The sequence below is a fragment of the Callithrix jacchus genome, chromosome 2 (genome assembly GCF_049354715.1).
Source record: "Callithrix jacchus isolate 240 chromosome 2, calJac240_pri, whole genome shotgun sequence".
Taxonomy (NCBI): Eukaryota; Metazoa; Chordata; class Mammalia; order Primates; family Cebidae; genus Callithrix; species Callithrix jacchus.
The window spans coordinates 49,989,907-50,004,967 of NC_133503.1; the positions used below are offsets into that span (position 1 = coordinate 49,989,907).

At 41.2% G+C, this 15,061-nt stretch overlaps 1 protein-coding gene across 1 annotated transcript in view; it reads right to left on the bottom strand.

Annotated features, from left to right (window-relative positions):
• CCDC69 (coiled-coil domain containing 69) overlaps positions 1–15,061 on the bottom strand; it is a 50,235-nt gene that overhangs the window by 9,942 nt on the left and 25,232 nt on the right. The window contains exons 3-4 of the mRNA XM_008988253.4: positions 10,125–10,231; positions 7,623–7,710 (exon numbers count right to left, since the gene is read on the bottom strand). Coding sequence (XP_008986501.3) covers positions 7,623–7,710; positions 10,125–10,231 — 195 coding nt within the window. The remainder of the gene's footprint in view (positions 1–7,622; positions 7,711–10,124; positions 10,232–15,061) is intronic.

The window sequence follows — 15,061 nt, forward strand, 5'->3', positions numbered from 1 at the left end:
TATATTATTTTCAGATAAAAAACTGAAAGGAGATATAGACAAATATACATTATAATTGGAGACTTCAACACTCCTCAGCATTTCACATAAAACAGAGAGAAAATTAGCAAGAATATGGAACTGAATCGTATCATCAAACAAACTTGATCTAATTGATTTATTTCTAAAATACTCAACCCAACAATAGTAGAATACACATTCTTTTCAAGTATACATGAAACAAGATAGATCATACCCTCAGTCATAAAACAAACCTTAACAAACTATAAAAGCAGCAAAATACAAACTATGTTCTCTGACTGTAATGCAATCAAACTGGAAATCAAATAACAGAAAGTGAACCAGAAAACCCCCCAACACTTGAAAATACACTTCTATGTATTCAATGCCAGAGAGGAAGTCTCAAGGAAAGTCAGACTGAAAATATTTTGAACTCAACAAAATGAAAGTAAAAACATCAATTTGTGGGATGCAGGTAAAGCGGAGTTTAGGAGAAAATTTATAACTTTAAATGTTTATATTAGAAAAAGGAAAAAGGTCTCAAATCAATAATCTAAGCTGAAGAAATCAGGAAAAGGGGTCAGGTCCAGTGGCTCACATCTGTAATCCCAGTACTTTGAGAGGCTGAGTCAGGAGGCCAGGAATTTGAGACCAGCCTGGGTTACATAGAGAGACCTGCCTCCACTAAAAACTTAAAAATTAGCTGGCTCAACTACTCCAGAGGCTGAAGTGGGAAGATTGCCTGAGTCCAGGAGTTTGAGGCTGCAGTGAGCTATGGTCATGACACTGTACTCCAGCCTGGGAGACAGAGCAAGACCCTGGAAAAACAGAAAAGAAAAGAAAAGAAAAAAGAGAAAAGGAATCAGAAAAAGAAGAGCTAACCAAACATAAAGCAAGCACACAGAAGGAACGAAACAAAAATAACAGAAACCAGTGAGATAGAAATGGTAAAATAATGGGGGCGGGGTGGGGAAATCAATGAAACCAAAAGCTGGTTCTTTGAAATAATTAATAAAATGATAACCTCAAGCAATACTGACAAAGAAAAAAGACAACACAGAAATGATCAATATCAGGAAAGAAATGTCACTACAGACATGGAAGCAGGTATATGAAATGATATTAAGGGAATATGCTGAACAATCCTATGTACCTAGATTCAACAACTTAGATGAAATGTACCAATTCATTAAAAAAAAAAAAAAAAAAGGAAAGACCGAAATTCACCCAAGGTAAAATATACAACCTGAAATGCCTATAACTATTAAAAATAAATTGAATTTGTAGTTAAACACTTTGAAAGAAATGCTTAAGCACAGATTATTTCACTGGAAAATTTTCTTAAACATTTTAAAACAATATAACACCAATTCTGTATAATCTCTCCCAGAAAGAGATGAGGCGACATAATTACATGGGGCAAGCTTTATCCTGATACTAAAACCAGACAGTGTAAGAAAACTACAGACCAATATTGCTGAAGAACATAGATACAAACATCCTCAGTAAAACATTAGAGAATCAAATTCAGCCAGCAGTATATAAAAAGAGTTATATAACACGATCAAGTGGAGCTTATGCCAGGAATGCGAGGCTAGTTCAATGCAGTCAGCCCTCTGTATTTGCAGGTTTTGCATCCTCAGATTCAGCCAAGCGTGGAAAAAAAATATTTGAAAAAATAAAAATGAACAATACAACAATAAAAGGTAATACAAATAAAAATACAGTCTAACAACTATTCACATAACTTTTATATTGTATTAAGTATTATAAGAAATCTAGAGATAATTTAAAATGTATGGAAGGATATACATAGGTTATATGCAAGTAATATGCCATTTTATATAAGGGACTGGAGCATTTGTTGATTTTGGTATCCAAAGTGGGTTCTAGAATCAATTCCCCCTGGATACCTAGGGGTAACTAGTTTGAAAACTCAAACTAATGTATATTAACAGTCTAAAGAAAAACCAGGCCAGGTGTGGTGGCTCACACCTGCAATCCCAGCACTTTGGGAGGGTAAGGCCAGTGGTTTGCTTGAAGCCAGGAGTTCAAGACCAGGCTGGGCAACATAGCAAAAACCCATTTGCACACAAACACACAAAAAAATTAGCTAGGCATGGTGATGTGCACTGTAGTCTCAAGTACTTGGGAGGCTGTGGTAGGAGGATCACCTGAGCCCTGGAGGTCAAGGCTGCAGTGAACCAAGATCACACCACTGCTCTCCAGCCTGGGCCTCAGAGTCATCCTGTTGGAAAGAAAAGAAAGGAAACAAAAAGAAGGCAGGAGAGGAGAGGGAATGAAAGAGGAAGAAAGAAGAAAGAGAGAGGGAAAAAAAAAGAAATAAAGATAGACCACATGATTATATGGCTCTTATATCTAAATACAAAACCATAAGGTTTTGGAAAAAAACACTGAAGAAAATCTTTGTTACCTGGGGTTTAGCAAAGAGTTAATAGACATGACACAAGAAGTATAATCAAAGAAAAAGAATAAATTGAACTTTATCAAAATTAAAAGCTTGGCTTTGTGAAAGATATTAAGAGAATGAAAAAGAAGAACCCCACTGACTAGGAGAAAATATTTGCAAATACAAATAACTCTTGTCCCAAATATATAAAGATCTCACAAACTCCACAGTAAGGATAAGTGAGTTAATTTAAATGACAAAAAGACCAGAACACACATTTGACCAAAGAGGATATGTAGACAGCAAATAAGCACGAGTCGTTATTGAAATGTAAATTAAACATATGATAAGATATTACTGCACACCTATTAGAACAACTAAAATAAAAAACCAGTAACAAGTATTGGCAAGAAGTAGGAACAGTATAACTCATACATCACTGATGGTAATATACAATGGTGGTCACTCTGGTGAAGCTAAACATACATTTATCATGTGACCTATTCCAATCCTGTTTATTCACCCAAGACAAATGAAACCTATGTTCACACAAAGCCTGTACATGAATGTTAGAACACTTTATTCATAATTATCTCAAATTTCCTGCCACAGTGAATGAGTAAAACAATGGAATATAACTCCACAATGAAAAGGATGAATTACTGAGAAATGTAACAATTGGAATAAATGCCAAAGACATTGTGATAAGTGAAGGAAGCCAATATAAAAAAAATCATATTGTAAGCCAGGCGCAGTGGCTCACACCTGTAATCCCAGCACTTTGGGAGGTGGAGGCAGGTGGATCACGAGGTCAGGAGTTTGAGACCAGCCTGACCAACATGGTGAAACCCTGTCTCTACCAAAATACAAAAATTAGCTGGATATGGTGGTATGTACCTGTAATCCCAGCTACTCAGGAGGCTGAGGCAGGAGAATTGCTTGAACCTGGGAGGCAGAGGTTACAGTTAGCCAATATTGTGCCACTGCACTTCAGCCTGGGTGACAGAGGGAGATTCTGTCTCAAAAAAAAAAAATCACATTGTATTATTTCATGCATGTAATAACCTCAGACAGACAAAGCTATAGAGATGGAGAACAGCTCAGTAGTTGCCAGGGTTGGGGTGGGAGGAGGATGTGAATACAAGGGTAGTTTGAGACTGCTTTTTAGGGGTGACAGAACTATTTTATATCCTGATTGCGGTGACGGTTATAAGAATCTATACATGCATTAGAATTTATGAAAATGCATAGCCCCTCAAAAATAGTCAATTTTACTATATGATAATTTAAAAAATAAAAGAAAAAAAGACAACAAAGGGTCATGAAATGTGGAAAACCACCACTAGTCTCTCGTGGTTATCTGTGTACCTCTCCCCATACAAATAAAACCTCATGTATTTCCTCCATGCTATGCATTCCTTCATTCATTGTAGACTTATGTAGTTCTTAACATTGCCAAGCAATTTAAAAATAACTATAAAAGTATTCTGACTGATGGGAAGAACTCAAGACAGGCAATCTCTTCTCCCCTGTGTTTTACAGTAGGAGATTTTTCTTATTAATGTATTTATAACACTAAAATAATATCAAAGCAATGCTTGGAGAATAAAATTGTTTTCCCATAAAGGGTTGTGAGGTACAGAAGGTAGATTTTAGAAATAGAGAAACTGAACAGAGATTCAAGGAGGTTGAGTGATAGCTCCAGTTCAACAGGGTATGGTATTATTAAAACACAATTCTTTGGTTGGGTGCAGTGGCTCATGTCTGTAATCCCAGCACTTTGGGAGGCCAAGGCATGTGGATCATGAGGTCAGGAGTTCGAGACCAGCCTGGCCAACATGGTGAAACCCCATCTCTACTAAAAGTACAAAATTAGCCACGCATGGTGGTGGGAGCCTGTAATCACAGCTACTTGGGAGGCTGAGGCAGAAGAATCACTTGAACCTGAGAGTTAGAAGTTGCAGTGAGTCAAGATCATGCCACAGTACTCACTCCAGCCTGGGCAACAGAGCGAGACTCCATTTCAAAAACCAAAAAACAAAACAACCCCCACCCCGACACACACATACACACAAAAGCACAATTCTTCAATTTCCAGACAAGGACTTTAATTCCATTTCACAATATTTGCAATAATGTGTGCTAATGTTGAAATATGTTTCAAGACGCTTAAAATCATTCAGACCTCTGTTCTAGTTACTCAGTTTGGGTAAATCTAAGGACATCATGTGAAATATGGGCAACATCTTTTATGCAAAAGCTGTTTTAAGATCTAGTGGTCGAAACTCACAAGAAATAAGGAAAGCCATGTACTTTATGGTCTTGCCTTTATAAACATTTTACTAGCAGCATAATTACTTGGAAACATATTTGATACAACAGTAAATGTAAAGGATATGACATAAACGTTTACATAGAAAATATTCACAACTATGTGCTCATGTGTTTTTTGTTTTTAGATGGAGTCTTGCTCTGTCGCCTAGACTGGAGTGCAGTGGTGCGATCTCAGCTCATTGTAACCTCTGCCTGCCAGGTTCAAGCAATTTTCCTGCCTCAGCCTAAGCAGCTTGGATTACAGGTATACACCACCATGCTTGGCTAATTTTTATATTTTTTGTAAAGACGGGGTTTCACCCTGTTGGGCAGGCTGGTCTTGAATGCCTGACCTCGTGATCTGTCCCCTTGGCTTCTCAAAGTGCTGGGATTACAGGCATGAGCTACCGTGCCCAGCCACAACCATGTTTTAAGAAGATAAATAATTCTGGGGAAAGATCATGCAAATACTGACGATGAAAGGAAAAATCAGTAGAGCATTTTCAAGGTTAATTTCAGTAACATCAATAACAAACATAACCTTCTCCAAAGAAGATATACAAATGGCCAAGAAGCACTTGAAAAGATGCTCAACAGAATTAGGCATTAGGGAAATGCAAATCACAGCCACAATTCGATACCACTTTACATGCACTATGATAGCAGCAATAGTAATAACAGAAAATTACAAGTGTTGACAAGAATGTGGCACCACTGGAACTCTAGTGCATTGCTGATGGGAACATAGAGTGATATAGGCCCTGTGGAAAACAGTTTGGCTGTTTCTCAAAAAGTTAAGCACAGAATTATCATGTGACCCAGCAATTCTCCTGGGTGTACACCCAGCGGGGTCTGAAAACCGCTGTTCAAGTAGGTGCTTGTACTAGTGGCACTGTTCACAGGAGCTAAATGGTGGAACAGTGGAACACAGCAGCCCAGGTGTTCACTGATGATGAACGGGTAAATAGAGTGTGGTGTGTCTGCGCAATGGCTAATTACCCAGCCATAAAAAGAAACAAAGTGTAGATGCATGCTGCAACGTGGATGAGTCCTGGAAACATTCCAAGGTGAAAACACTCCAGTGAGAAAGAAGTCAGATGTGGATGAACATACAGGTTGTACAATTTATATGCATGTCCAGGATGGACGAGGTCATAGAGGCAGACAGGGGATTGGTGGTTGCCAGGGGCTAGTGGTAAGATAAGAAGTAACTGCTTAGGCCAGGCATGGTTGGTTGCTGATGCCTGCAATCCCAGCACTTTGGGAGGCTGAGGTGGGCAAATCACTTGAGCCCAGGAATTTGAGACCCTACTGAGAAACATGGCAAAACCCCATATCTACAAAAAAATATAAAAATTAGCCGAGAATGGTGGCAAGTGCCTGTAGCTACTCAGAAGGCTGAGGTGGGAGGATTGCTTGAGTCCAAGAGGTGGAGGTTGCCATGAGTGGAGATCATGCCACGACACACCAGCCTGGGCAACAGAGCAAGACCCTGTCTCAAAAAAAAAAAAAAAAAAAAAGAAGTGACTGCTTGGTGGGTGTGGAGTTTCCTTTTGGAGGGATGGCACTGTGAATGTACTAAATGTCTCTAATGGTAAACCTTATGCCTAGTTTATCAAAATAAATAATATATATACATAAACTTTGCCACACCTGTTTTACTAGGATGTTATTCTAAAGCTGAAATCATGAATGTGACAGAGATTTTACAAAATGGGGTTCATTATGTAAGTCTCATTGCTGCTGTAAACAATGACAAAAATCTTGAAATTATCTAAATGCCTAACAAAGGGACTCAGTTAAACAAGGGTACGCATTGGAATGCTATGTAGTTACTAAAACTCATGTTACAGAAGAGTTTAATGACTGGATGCTAATACAACTTAAAGTGAAAAAAATAATTTACCTCTCCTCCCCAAAGTGTGTGTGTACAGATATATATTCTATATATATATATAGAAAATGAAATGGAAGGAATCTATATCAAAGGGGGAACAGTGGCTAACTCTGGGTGGAATTATGATTTAAACTTTTTCAATAATAAAATTAGTGCTAAGAATTATTGCTAAGTATCTTACACTGTTCTGAATTCTATCTCTATCTAACATTGAACTGTTTAATTCTTACAAAGATCCTATTAGGGAGGTAAAGTAACTTATTCAAGGTTACAGAGCTGGTAAGCAGTGCAGCTAAAATCTAGACCCAGGGGCTGGAGCTCTAGAGAATGAGATCTATCTATCTATCCATCCTTCCATCCATCTATCTATTATCTATCTAACATATATTTATTTATTTTTAATAGTGACAGCATCTTTCTATGTTGCCCAGGTTGGTCTTGAACTCCTCAGCTCAAGCAATCCACCCACCTTGGCCTCCCAAAGTGCTGGGAGTACAGGTGTGAGCTACCATACCCAACCAAGAATGAGATCTTAACCACTGTGCTGTAAGATCTTTTTGTCTAATCTACAGTTTCCAAATTTTCTATGATGATCACATTTGGTGATATAAGAGAAAAGTAAGTTATTTTTAAAAAGAATCCATCTAATAATAAATAAGGGCTACCATCATCATTGGAATGGAATATGTGTATTTTAAAATTCTTCTATTTGTTTGGATTTTCTAAATTTCCTCTAATGAATATGCATTGCTTTTAAAATGGAAAGAAAAAAATACCTCTCAAATAAGGAAAAAGAAAGCTTGATGCCAGCCTCTTAAAGCTATGCCCCAAAGGAAAAGTCCATTACTCCTCTAGGGGCAAGGACCTTGTAGATTTGAGTCAATTGCTCATGGACCAGAGAGAGAGGAAGGGACCAGTGTGGGAGTGCCCAGGTGAACTCGGCAGGTGGCGCCAGAAGGAAGTGCCTCCCACACCCTGGCCAGTGGAACGTCTCTACCTTACCTTGCAGAGCCTCTTCGTGCTTTCCTTCCAGGACACTTTGCTGCTCATCCAGTCTCTCTCGAAGTTCTAGCTCCCTTTCCTTCTCCACCTGGGGGCAGAGAGTCCCGGGCAGGACCGAGGTTGAGCAGGTTGAGCAGGTTCAGCACAGACTCTCTTATCCACTCACCTGGGCCTGTGTGTAACTTGGTGACCAGAGTCCTAACTCTTCCTCTGAGGGATTGGAATGCTATGCCCAGAGAAGGCACAAGACTTCCAAGATACAACAGGCATGGCAGAATTTGCCTTCTTTAGGATTTAGCAGGGGGTTCCCACAGAATTATCTGCATGGAAAAGGATTTAGGAATATTCTAATCCTGATGCTTACTCAAGGCAGGAAGCTTTCCATGGTGTTTCTCTGCTTGCGTAAGGCTTACTGGTGCATGTGACCTCTAACTTCTACCATCAGCTTCCACATCTGCCCTCTGGGGTCATACAGAGCCAGGCTGCTCCCTCAACCCAGGCAGCCCCTCAGAGATCTGAGCCTAGTGGCTGTGTTTCCAACGTTTCTCTTCTTCAGGCTGAACCCTCCCAGCCATTCTTACTGTCCCACACTCGAGATGTTTTCCAGTCTGTTTATCACCTGTAAGGTACAGCTGATGGGGCAAGACATGACATAAAGGGGTTCTAGCTCCAGCACACCACTGCATTCCTGAGTAATGAGCTCCCTCCCCTGTATAATGAAGGGACTCAACTTGACGATTCCTGGGGCCCTTACAAGTCTGAAGATTAAGGATTCCACAGGTAATGGTCAAGGCCAAATGATACTACCATGGTAATCTACCAAAACATACTAAAGACCGGCAGATGCATACAGTTAATCTACCTTTCATAAAAGGTGTCTTTCTGAAAAATGTGTCTAAGCAAAGACCATTTTAATGTGTGTGGGGGCACTGGCTTCAGCCTTCTACCCAGGGAACCCCTGAGGGCAGGGTCTGGCCCTGATTTCTCCATGTGCACCTAGCAGTACCCAGGCCATACCCTCCCTGCACCCAGTAATCTCCCCCAGCAAGTCCACTAAGTGAATAAAATCTAGCAGAAAATCTTTTTGTAACAAATAACCATGCAATTTAATCGAGCAATTAGTTTATAATTACAGAGCCTTTTATTTATTTATTCATTTCGAGTCTTGTTCTGTCACCCAGGCTGGAGTGCAGTGGCCTGATCTCAGCTCATTGCAACCTCTGTCTCCCAGGTTCAAGCGATTCTCCTGCCTTAGCCTTCCAAGTAGCTGGGATTGCAGGCATGTGTCACCACACCTGGATAATTTTTGTATTTTTTGTAGAGATGGGGGTCTTGCCATGTTGCCCAGGCTGGTCTCAAACTCCTGACCTCAGGTGATCCACCCACCTTGACCTCCCAAAGTTATGGGATTATAGGCATGAGCCACCATGACCAACCCAGAGCCATTTTTTAAAAAGTGACTTTCAATTTCATCTTTCCTGCTGCTCTACCCACCCCCTCTTGTAAAGGAAGAAATGGAGGCAGAGAAAGAGGAAGGGTGAGTGACCAAGTTAGAATGAGGAAAAGGAAATCCCAGGCTACAGGGTACATTCAGCTATCCCATCACTTAGTGTCCTTCAATCTAGAATTGTTCCCCAGTCTTTCCTCATGTTTCATGGCCTTGACATTTGACTGATATAGGCTGGAAATATGTAGCATCCCTCAATTTTCATTTCTGGGTAATTTTAAAGCTTCCATGTCTCCCCTTTGGAGAGGGCTTCTCTGATCCCACAGCCTTGGCTAAGGGTTCTATTATGTCCTTTCATGGCACTGTAAGCGTTTCATAGCACTTATTGTTGCAGTTGTAGTTCTGTGTAGTTGTGTTTAGCATCTGACTTTCCATCTCAGTCAGGACAGGCTAAACTATGCTACCATAACAAACAATGGCAAAGTCTCAGTGGCTTAAGACAAAAGGTTTATTTTGCACTCACTACCTCCCCATTTTATATGGCAGGGAGCTCTGCTGCCCAGGGATTATCCAGGATTATCCAGGGATAATCATCCAGGGATCAGTCTGATGGAGCAGCCATTCAAACGGTGCTGTCACTTAGCTAGACAGAAAGACCTTGAGGGTCTTCAGCTGGACACGAAATACTTAGCTTAGAAGTGATACTGGTTCTTCTTTCAATAATGCATCAGCCAGAGTGAGTTCCATGGCCCCACCCAACCATGAGTGGGGTCCAGAAAGGCAATTAATCCAGCAGCATCAATGGCTTTTACTCTTCCCAAATAGACTCTCAGCTTCGTGAGAACAGCTGCCAGCTCTGCTTGCTTTAACCAATGTTCCCAGCACACAGTGGCCTGATAAAAATATGTGTTTAACAGATAAAGGACTCTCTTCTTGGCAAGATGAGTAAGGGACTCTTACAACAGCAACAGAAACCTAATGTAGGCCCTCACTCTGGATTCACCAAAGTTAGCTGAGCAGGAGAAAAGAGGGGGGGTGGGGGCACCTGGACTTACCTGTTGTGCCCATTTCTTCTTTTCCTCTTCATGTTGCTGGAGAATTCTGGTTATATCCTTCTGGTGCTGCTCACCCTCCTCTGACACACAGAGCTGGACAGTTATAGCTAGAGATGAAAAAGAAAAAAAAAAAAATTCTCACACAGCGGAAGTGCAGCCAGGGCTGCCAGAGAGACTGTGGGAAGTGGGGCTAAGGAATGAGAACCCTGGTCTCTGCCTCAAGAATGATTTCAGGTGGGATCAGTCTCCAGAGACAGACTGTTGAGTCTCTCTGGATTTGGGGATCCTCTTTCAAGAAATAAGCCAATGGTTTCATTTTATACCCTGGTCTACATGTTCTACCCTGTTTTTAATTTTTAAATTTATTATTATTATTATTTTAAATCTCCCCAGCAAGGCATTTTACTTCTATAGAAGGGTGTGGTGCATGGATGGAGCAATAATGGCTGCTGCATGCTTGGACAAGGAGGGGAAGGGGTACTTATGCCTGATAGGGATTGTCCCTACTACTATGTCATCCCTATTGGCTAGGGTTAGATCGCACAAGCTAGACTAATCCTGATTGGCTATTTTAAAAAGAGCAGGGGCTCAAGCTGGAGTAGCAGGGTGGGTGTTTTGGCAAGAAGGATGGTTATGGGCATGTCAGAGCAGATAGCCAGGAGTGATCAGGTGACCAGGATGAGTTAGGATGGAGCTAGGGGGAGGAGGAACACATGTGAACTACTGATTACAACAAGGAAGTTAAACTTTAAAATAGAGAACTAAAGAATAAGAGAGCTGAACATACTGACATACTGATTCTTTGCAGAGAAACTTGGGGTTGACTATAACAATCCCCCATCTTGAATTTTTACAGTTTTCTTTTTTTTTTTTCTCTTCAAATTTCCTTAACATGTCTTGGCTTAGTGATTCTGGTTGTTCTTTTAAAAGAAGTAATCTATCTGAATAGGGTGCAGGAGGGGTTGGGGATAATTTAGTAAGAGTTATGTCTACCAGCCTCTGCACCAAGTCCTTGGATGCATGGTATGACACCACATCTAACGAGAAGGATAATTATCACAGTTGCTAGAGAGGTAAGAACTAACATTATGGTTTCTTTCCATTGACTGAACCAGCGTTTGAACTGATTTGAAATAGGCTTATCGATGCCAGCATTTTAGCTAGCTTATTTGATAAAGCAGTAGGTCCTTGGAGGGCTTTTATTATGCTCCCATTGGGAACAGGGTTGTTTGGAATAAAGGTACAACACGGGGTCTTAATTATAACACAAACACCATCTTTCTCCACTGATATTGTATTTAGGGCTTCATTTGCTGAGGCCACTTGGCTGGTGGATCCTAACTGCTCAGCTCTTCCTTTGAGAGGGTCTTCAGTTAGCAAACCTCTGGGGGTTGTAATAAATGCAGTTTATCTAATTTACAGTTTTTTTACAAATTGTTACCTACCAGAACATTGACTTAAATCTTGCAGCTATCTCATTTTGGGCTTTAAATTTATTTGGTACTCTTTAAGAAACTCCAATTGTATCTAAATAGACAGGAGAATCAAAAGACTTATAAGGAGCTTCTCTTATTTGCCGATGTTGTGATTTATTTTTCTCTGGTTGATGAAATTCCAGGGTAAAAGGGATAGTCAATTGGACTAGAGCACAAGTGCCACTCCAATTATTTGTCAGAGTGTCCATTAAAGGTCCTCCACAATCCCACCATACATCTGCTCGGGTATGATGAGCCAGCTCCTGGAAGTGCCTGACTTCACTGCATCCTGTTAAGTTTCCAAGGAATGCTAAGTTCTCCCCCTGTCGTGAGAGATAGGAGGCGAACTTCACCTCGAAAGATGGAGGCTGTGTGGCTCTTGGGGGCTGACCCGCAAGGTGTTGAACCTCAGGAAATAGCAGCGAAAGAACTTGGCATAACTCATTATTCCAGGCGTTGGAATCCTGAGAAAGAGCTACTATGCATTCCATGCCCACTTGATTTGGGGACCATCCAAAGGGAAAGGGGACAACCTGGGTCTCTGGTCTACCCTGCACACAAGCGTAACAGTTGCAATTATTTAAGGTGCGAATGGAATATTTAATCCCTTTTAACCATGCATTTGCATGCTTATATCCTGTTTTAATGGCTACAGTTTGCCTTAGGTCCTCTACTTCTACCACTGAGACTTTGGTTTTGTCATTGTGTCTAGGGGGAGTGGTTGATAAAGAGGTTGAAGGAGCAATAAAGTGCATTTAAGAAATTTCTTTAGGATCCTTTTCTGAAATGTCATCTCCTATACCATAAATACGATTTAATGAAGGGGAAGAGTTTTCAGATGTTGCAATAACAACAGTAAGTTGTATAGGATTGTACTGGTTATACTGACAGCTAGGAGTAATTCCTCTGGTGAAGTGAAGTGGATATATAGTTTCAAGGACTGACGAAGACCGGTGGAAGCAGTCTATCTTAAACCTTTACTGTTCCATATGACATTAGACTAAGCAGAACATAGAGATTCTGTTTTTGAGGGACAAGAATTTGATTCCTACCAATTACAAATACAGTTAGTATTTCTTGGATTACTAGTATCCTTAGAAAAACTCATTGTGTTTTCCTAATTTGAGGAAGTCTAAGAGGGACAGAGATATTCTTCTGGAAGCAGCGAGCTGTCCTTGGTTATGCAAATCTCCACAAGACATAACTAAACAGAAATTAAAGCAACAACATGAGGTGAGCCAGATCTAATCACATTAAGAACAAGTTGGGGAGTAGTTAAAAGAAGGAAAGAAAAAAAGAAAAGTAGACTAAGCTTTTCTTAGCTTTAACTTGGTAGGGTCTGATCCCAGAACAATAGCCCATAATTTTAACAGTGATGGCGCTTTTTTATTTTTAAAAAACAAAAAAGGAAATGTAGTGCCAGGCACTTTGGAAGTGCTCAGTAAATGTTCCTTATTTATTACTCGGATGTGATGTATTCATCTGTTTTCTGCTGTACGAATGGCAGTCTTGGTGGCTAGCAGCACGAGGTAGGGTGGTCTTCAAGCTGGTGCTGGTGTACGGAAACTTCAGGGTGGCACCTTGGTCCTAACCACTAAGGAAATACTTTACTGGCTCCTGCAGCATCTTTTTCTTGGTCTGTGCACAGAGTTGCTTAGTTGCTGCGGTATTCATAGGCTTTCTTTCCCCCTGTGTTGCTGAGAGGCAGGGCTTGTTTGTTACATTGGGTAGGTTTCAGTCCCTTACCCACGAGGCTGTTGCAGTGAAGCATCAGGACATGTCTTCTCACGAGAGAGGGCCTGAGACTGCCGGAGGAGAACATTGAATCCCAGGGGAGCCCCCAAGATTGTTTTAAGTAAAATTTCGATGCTGCAAAAGAAATAGCACTCAAAGATAAATCCACCCAGCAAGGCAGTTTACTTCTATAGAAGGGTGTGGTGAATGGATGGAGCAATGATGGCCAGTACATCACTCTATTTTTTAGAAAGTTAGTTGTTGACCAGACATGGTGGCTCACACCTGCGGCACTTTGAAAGGCTGAAGTGGGAGGATCACTTGAGACCAGGAGTTTGAGACCAGACTGGGCAACATAGTGAGACTCTATCACTAAAAAAAAAAAAAAAAAAAGCTGGGCATGATGGCATGCACCTGTGATCCCAGCTACTAGGGAGACCAAAGCAGGAGGATGGTTTGAGCACAGGAGTTAGAGGCTGCAGTAAACTATGACTGCACCACTGCACTCCAGTCTGGGTAACAGAGCAACACCCTGTCTCTAAAATAATAAGTTAAAAATTAGTTATCGATCCTTAACAATGGGGAAGCTTTTACTTAATAATTCAGATTTCCCATTTTTCTTGAAGAATCCAAAGAAGAACTGGCAACATATGCCTTCCTGTCAACCAGGGGCTGGAGCCAGAAGCAGCTGCCTCCTCTTTGGCCGGCCAGATGTGGTTCTGCAGTTGGCTACGGTCTTTACCTCCTGATACTAAAAATGTCTATAAAAGGCCACATGTCATTCTCTTTAAGCATGAGCATCTGAGTGTGTGGCTCCTTACCTTCAGCTTCTCCCAAGCTGGTAGCAGAGGGCACTACTTGAGAGCAGGAAGGAAACAACCAGGAAATCTAGCCCTTGCTTAGGGAAACTCCAAAACAGGCCCTGCCAATCCGTGCTGAGTCTGTCGAATGCTAGGTATGACCTAAGGCTGTGGCCATCCTCTCTGTGCCTCAGTTACATAATATATGAAATCAGGATAATTATGGCACTTACCAAATGAGGCTGAGGTGATTAAATCAGAAAACAATGGCAATAAAAATAATAAAAGCAGGGTAGGAGGACTGAGAGCTTACCATGCCTGCAACATGCCCAGCACTGTTTCAAGTGTCTCAAAGGGATGACTCACCTGCCTCTCGGTGCTACCAATAGTTGTGAGTACTATTATTACCCCCATCCTACAGATGAGGAAGCTGAGGCTGAGCATGCAGCTTGTTCAAGGTAACCCAGTTCAAAATTAAGGGAGCAGGAATATGAACCTACCCAATCTGATTCCATGAAAAACACTCCTAACTACCACCTTATTCTGCTTGCTTGTTCATAAAAGGAAATGCAGGCCAGGCACGGTGGCTCATGCCTGTAATCCCAGCACTTTGGGAGGCTGAGGTGGGCAAATCACTTGAGGTTAGGGGTTTGAGATCAGCCTGGGCAGCCTGGTGAAATCCTGTCTCTACTAAAAATACAAAAATTAGCCAGGCATGGTGGCGCACTCCAGTAATCCTAACTACTGGGGAGGCTGAGGCGAGAAAATCGCTTGAACCTGTGAGGCAGAGGTTGCAGTGAGCCAACATGGCGCCATTGCACTCCAGCCTGGGCCACAGGGAGAGACTCAGTCTCAAAAAAACAAAAAACACTTGGTGCAGGCCAGTTGCAGTGGCTCACACCTATAATCCTAGCACTTTGGGAGGCTG